Source organism: Photinus pyralis, unplaced genomic scaffold (assembly GCF_008802855.1).
Source record: "Photinus pyralis isolate 1611_PpyrPB1 unplaced genomic scaffold, Ppyr1.3 Ppyr1.4_LG4, whole genome shotgun sequence".
NCBI lineage: Eukaryota > Metazoa > Arthropoda > Insecta > Coleoptera > Lampyridae > Photinus > Photinus pyralis.
Window position 1 is genome coordinate 48,287,048 of NW_022170511.1, and position 6,259 is coordinate 48,293,306.

The 6,259-nt window shown below is 34.8% G+C and overlaps 1 protein-coding gene across 1 annotated transcript; it reads right to left on the reverse strand.

The window, feature by feature from the left end:
• Window positions 1-991: 991 nt before the first annotated feature.
• Window positions 992-1,939, reverse strand: LOC116169952. Its single transcript, XM_031486163.1, has 5 exons — window positions 1,826-1,939; window positions 1,652-1,781; window positions 1,482-1,605; window positions 1,261-1,437; window positions 992-1,215 (listed from the first exon to the last, which is right to left on the reverse strand). Exons 1-5 carry the CDS (start codon window positions 1,879-1,881, stop codon window positions 1,097-1,099), a joined length of 606 nt encoding a protein of 201 aa, XP_031342023.1. The 5' UTR covers window positions 1,882-1,939; the 3' UTR covers window positions 992-1,096.
• Between the last annotated feature and the right edge of the window lie 4,320 nt (window positions 1,940-6,259).

Sequence of the window (6,259 nt, forward strand, 5' to 3'; positions counted from 1 at the left end):
TTGACAATTTCCTATTATCCACTGACATTTTAAACTGCCTTTAAGTTTAATTCAAACTCGTTTGTTAAGTTATCTATAAAATTCATTGTTTCTTATAAAGTCCGTCGTCAACGGCAACGTCCTTTGTACATTACACTACCCTATACGCTGCTTAATTTTTCATACCTAATGTTGTTGATTCTATTACCATGGTTGCTACCTACGCCAGCCTTGAGAAACATTTTTCCCTCATGATAATAAATAATAAAAGATGAATTCGGATAGATATGCTTCACGGCCGGTAGTGTTATAAATTCTTGAAGATAACACGGTGGAAACTATTGGTGGGATACACTGTTTTAATCGATAACAAAAAATGCTCTAATAATAAACTCGAGAACGCAAAAAGTGATCACACTCATTTTCCTATGATAGGTTATTTATGTTTTCTTGTTTATCGTTTGTAGGTGAGAGGGCCCAAAGTTACAATCGATAAATAATCAGCACTCTTAAAGATACGGGAAATACACGCTTAGCTGTTTTCAATCTAAGGTATAATCTGTTCTGAACTATCGGTATTCCAATCTCTATAAACGATAGTGAAACAAAAGTCGAACCAACCCAACTGGAGATTAATGTTTCAATACTAGCACTGAATAAGTAATAATTACTTATTCAATGATACTACGTAGTACTGTACATTTTTTATCGGAGAGATTTTATGGAACAGAAATTAGTATCCTGGCCGATACAATACTTGTACACCTAAACTGCGAGTTGCACATAACAAGTTGTAATGGCCTTCCGACTGAATCCACCTACCACCCCGTGAATTAATCTTGTGGTTGTAATTTTTGGACAGGGTTTAAATACCCCTAGAAGGAAAACCCGTGTAATCTTACTAACTGTAGGCATCTATAATCAGTTCGTGTTCAACCATAAGGAATCAAGATTAATGTGGTTATTAAAATATTTGGTTGTAATAAATGACATCTTCAACTGTGTTGTGGCGTTTGTAAGGATAATTCAGATAGTGAAACATAAAGGAATCGATCACTATTAAGCAGAAATGTCAGATGTGACAAATATTGTAATTCATTTCTTCTGTCATTTAAAATTACTGCAACACCACCTTTCCATGTAGCTCTTCATTCATAATCAGTTCACCTAAATCACCAATCATTCCCATATACTCCGATTTACCAGTCGTGACATTGAGAATCTTGCGGATGTGTGCTAAAGATAGGTAATATAGCAGGAATACGTTTATTGGCCACCTACGTTGAGGTTCCAAATTGTTTGCGACTTTAATTCTCTTAGGGGGCTCCATTGCTTGAGGGTTAATCACGACAGGATCCCTATGAGCATACCTTTGCGATGTCAGGGGAATGTCCCAGTCGTCCGGTAGTCTAAACATGTTTTTCTTCCGAAGTTCCTCTTTGTACGCATTATCCTTCTCTGAAAAGTCCAAGTAATACCCACCCATTTCCATTTCTTCTTACCCAAATCGCAATAGTCAATTTGGTAAACTGTCCTCCCGTTATAAATAAACGTCTTAGTCATAACTTCGTTATTAATCGGTTCCTTAAAATGCATTCGTGCAAGCTTTGGGTGATTTTCTTCGTGCTGGAATTGAAAGTAATTACTTAAGTTTGAGAGGTTCCTAAAGTACCAAGTGTAGATAGGTGTCGGCGTCTACAACCGGCGGTTCGGGGGATGTTGGATCGCTGCTGAGCTGCAAGTAATTCTTGAAGGATTCTCCCAGGGGATCACTAAACTCTTGCGTCCCCTTCACAACATCTCTGTGAAGTGGTAGCTGTGAAACCTTGTTTAATGTTATGCTTACGTTTTCACCCGTTTCGGGTAGAAATCTCTTCTATACGTAGTTAAAAAGGGGTCCATAGCAAATTAATCAGAATTTGTCAAAATAATTTAGTGAAAGTACATAATTGGTTACTAGATTTATCTTATGTAAGATCACAGATATACACATACAGTATAACCTTCCTTTTTTACAAAAAATCGACTACAACAAAATTTCTCGGGAAAACACTTTTTCTTATTAATTTTGGTGCGTAGAATCGAAAACGATTCGTACTTTTTTGATTAGACAATCAAAAGTTATGGACTAAAAACCAATTTCGAAAGAAAATTTAAAGGGCTGTAACTTTTGATCTAGTAGCCCAATCTTGGAACTGTCTGAAATTATGGAATCTACAGCCCATATTCTATAAGAAAATGTTTTTTTTCCGGTCGATCTGAGACAATTTTTTTCTTCCGGCCTCAAAAAAAGGCAGTGTATAACCTTCCTTTTTTACAAAAAATCGACTACACCAAAATTTCTCGGGAAAACACTTTTTCTTATTAATTTCGGGGCGTAGAATCCAAAACAATTCGTACTTTTCCGATTAGACTTCTCAACCAAAAGTTATACACTAGAAACCAAATTCGAAAGAAAATTCAAAGGGCTGTAACTTTTGAACTGGTAGCCCAATAATTACATTCTATAAGACAAATTTTTTTCCCGGTCGATCTGGAAAAATTTTCTTTCGGGCCTCAAAAAAAGGCGGTGTATAACATACAACAGATTGCTAACCTTATGTATTTTATGGGTAACACATTTAGGTATACTTAAAAGCGCCTTATATTGACCAGCAGTTTATACACGCACAAAAAACGAAATTTTGCAAAAACGTTTTTATTTTTTACCGAAGTTATTTAAAAAGGTATTTCAAAATATTTTAAAAAAATTTTTCCCTTTAAATTTTATATCGGACGTTTCGTCTCCGGCTAACCATCATCAACTTTGCTTTTTGTGAGCATTTTTTCTGATTTTAAAATATAAACATCAATATTTTTTAAATATTATTAAAATATCTTCTTTTTTGCCTTGCAAACTTTGTCTTGAGTAGTGCATGTTTGTAGTTTTTTGCGTGTTGCGTTTGCGAATTACCAGCGCCATTTCTTATTAAAAAATAGTGATATTTACATTTTTGAAATAAAAAATAAAAATATGCTCTATCAAATGACACGAAAAGTATGAATGACATCCATAAGAAAAAAACAAAGTTGATGCTGGTTAACCGGAAAAGAAACGTCAGACTTAAAATTAGCATCTTGTAGAGGGAAAAAAGTGGCCATAGTTTGTGGGCTTCAAAACGTTCATAAAACGCAATATTGGCATAATGGAAAAATTAAACACGAGTGAATTCATGCTTAAAATACGCCGAGAATACATTTACTGCGAGTGTGCTGTGTGTGCGTGTATAATATCTGGTTAATATTTTAATGCCAATCTAATTGGTAATGATTTCACAAAAAATACAATGATCAGAAAAATTAATATATCTCGTTAGAAAAATATCGTACCTCAAATTTGGCGCAAGAAAGAAAGACTAATAAGAAAAATGAAAGGGGAGGATTTTTGTATTGCAAACAAGCATAAAGAATCGGGCGCAATCCATGAGATTTTAGCGCATTTTTCAAAAAAGGTTCTTCATTACGTGCGTCAGTGTGAGGGATGAGATCTCGACACAAGAAAAGCTAGAAGCTGGTTGATGACTCGTCATTAGATATAGTGCAGCGAGTTTTTTCCCCTAATAATTTCGGGATGATGTCCAAACTTTTAATTATTCACTAATTTCATCGGGGAAACTGCAAAACATATTACTTTGATCGAGACTTTGATGCACAGGAACTAAATGATGTGGTCTTCCTGTCATACTGTCATTTTGGGTAAGTTGGCAAACGTTTATGTATACGTTAATCAGATTGGGAACGCAGAAAACAAATCACAATGTACGTTCGTAATAGGAAGATTATCAATTAGTCGGTCGATTCCTTGATCGTAAACCTTATGGGATGATATCGTTGCTTTTAGAGAGGTGAAGTGGGTGTTGAAGGAAGGAATTGATTTGTGACAACTTCTTAAAACTTATTTTTTATGTTCTCTCAAATTTTCACATGGATCTCCTCTCCTGAAGTCAATGTTTCATTAACTTAATAGTAATAGGTGGATTTTTAAACTTTGCTTCTTAAGTTATTTTTTTTATCCGCTCGCTGAAAGGCTCTCACGAATAAATCCAAAAATTTGAGTAACAAACACGTCAAACCTGGAAACCAAGTAAGATAATCGGTGATTAACGAAATTCGATAAGATTCCGCCTCTTGAACATGCTATAAAAGCGTGGCGTTTTCGTCGTGATGTGTATACAGAATTCAAAATGATTAAGCTACTGATGGTGACTGTTCTACTGATGGTATTATTTGGCATGGTAGCAGGAAATTGCGACGGCACCTGTCGTTGCACTCCCGACTTGTGTAATGCAGATGAATCATACTGGTAAGCACTTCTGCTCTAGTCTTAACTATTTTTGGCACTTCGTCTCGTACCATAAAATGGAATTCACAATACGGTCACTATTTCCACTGGTACAAATTGTTGAGTAATTTAATTGACATTATCCCCTCTTGTTTTTCAGTGGAAAATGCGACGCTTTATGGGAATCCGAGAAGGAGACAAAATGCTGCAAGTAAGACATGAAGATATTGAAATAAGTACCGCCTGACGTACAAAATAAGCTTGTGTTAGTTATAGTTTCGATGTAAAATAATTAAATAAATCACAAATACCAAATTTTATTGTTTTGATTATTCGTGGGATTCAGAGTCGAGCAAAAAACAGGTCCCAGTAATATTTGAAGTCCTCATTTGAAGTGAAGTGAAGCTAAAAAACAATCGTAGCAAATAGATCGCATAGCATTTCCCCTTCGAGGGGAAAACACATTTGCTTAGCCCTAAAAAGTACACTGTGCCACAGTTTCACAAAATGCGGATACTAAAAGACTACGACATCTTTATGTTGTTTCCATGAGCTTCAACTGATCTTTCAGAACGTGATGCATCTTCAAGATCGAAATTGCCGAAACGAAATTTTGCAAACCAATTTTGGCATTGTCGTTTGGTCAATCCATCTTATCCATACATATCACGCAATTTTCGCCTTGCTTGAACTGTACTTTTACCTTTGAAACAGTAAAATGCTAATTTCGATTTTTCATCTTTGATAGGGCGCCAAACAAAAACTATTGTAAAGAATCATAGACAATTTTTAATAAACAAGTCTTACTACGTCAGCTAATATACAGTGAATTTTTTTTAAATGCGAACATAGGAGTTTCCATGCAATGTAATTTCCCTATGTTCGATTTTAAAAAAAACACATCAATCTATTGAGTAGTTCAAATGAGTAGTAGATACAATTGACAGCTGTCACATTTTTAAAAATACCGCCGTCCAATTTAATTACGAAATCGGTTAGGTTATTGCTTAGAATGTCAAGGAGGACACTTCGAACATTTATTGTAATTGTTTGCGTTATTTATTTTCTTATTTTCTTCATTTATGTATTGAATAGATCAAATTAGTAGAATACCAGGTGCACATGACCTACAAATAATTGAAGGTTGGTTCACAATGAATTGTGATGTCAGCGCGTGCCATATGTGAAGTCAAGTTATCGTAAGTTTAAGAAAAATGTATCCTAAAGTTGCTATGGCCTCACATGGCTTCTTTAAAAAATCTTACCGAGTGCTTTTCATCATAAAAACTGTAGAGTTGCTGTTCATAGTCACACAAGTTGAGCGTTTTGGGAATGTGAACCGCGCACACCTCATAGATTGATGTGTTTTTTTAAAAATCGAACATAGGGAAATTACATTGCATGCAAACTCCTATGTTCGCATTTAAAAAAAATTCACTGTATAATGATTATGCGGCTTAAGTGTAAAGTTAGTTGTGAAGCCCTCGCCATTTATCATAACAAAGAATTCAATAGTTATTATAGAAGCAGCTTATCATCTCCATGGAGATAAAAATCATGTGCTTTTGTTTGTTACTTTCATTTATTTTTACATTTTTGACACGTTTTGTTATTACGAGTAGAGCTGAGTTTTATAAAAGATTAGATTTGACGAATCATTTTATTATAAATGTGCAAAATACCGATCAAGACAATAAGGAGAACTACGTCTTACTGTAACTCCAAGAGCACTTTTGAAGTACTATTTGATACTATGAGTACAGCTCACTTGATAAAAGATTAGATTTCTCCAAAGGTGTTGTCGTTTTAGATATGGAAAATATAGACCCAGATATTCAAAAAAGGTAGGTACGTTTTACTGTAACTCAAAAGGCATAAACCCAATGCTGGTATTGGAACCTGGATAGATTAATGATAAAAACATCAGAGAGTGAACCTGCGGTTGGTGAAGTCGAAGAA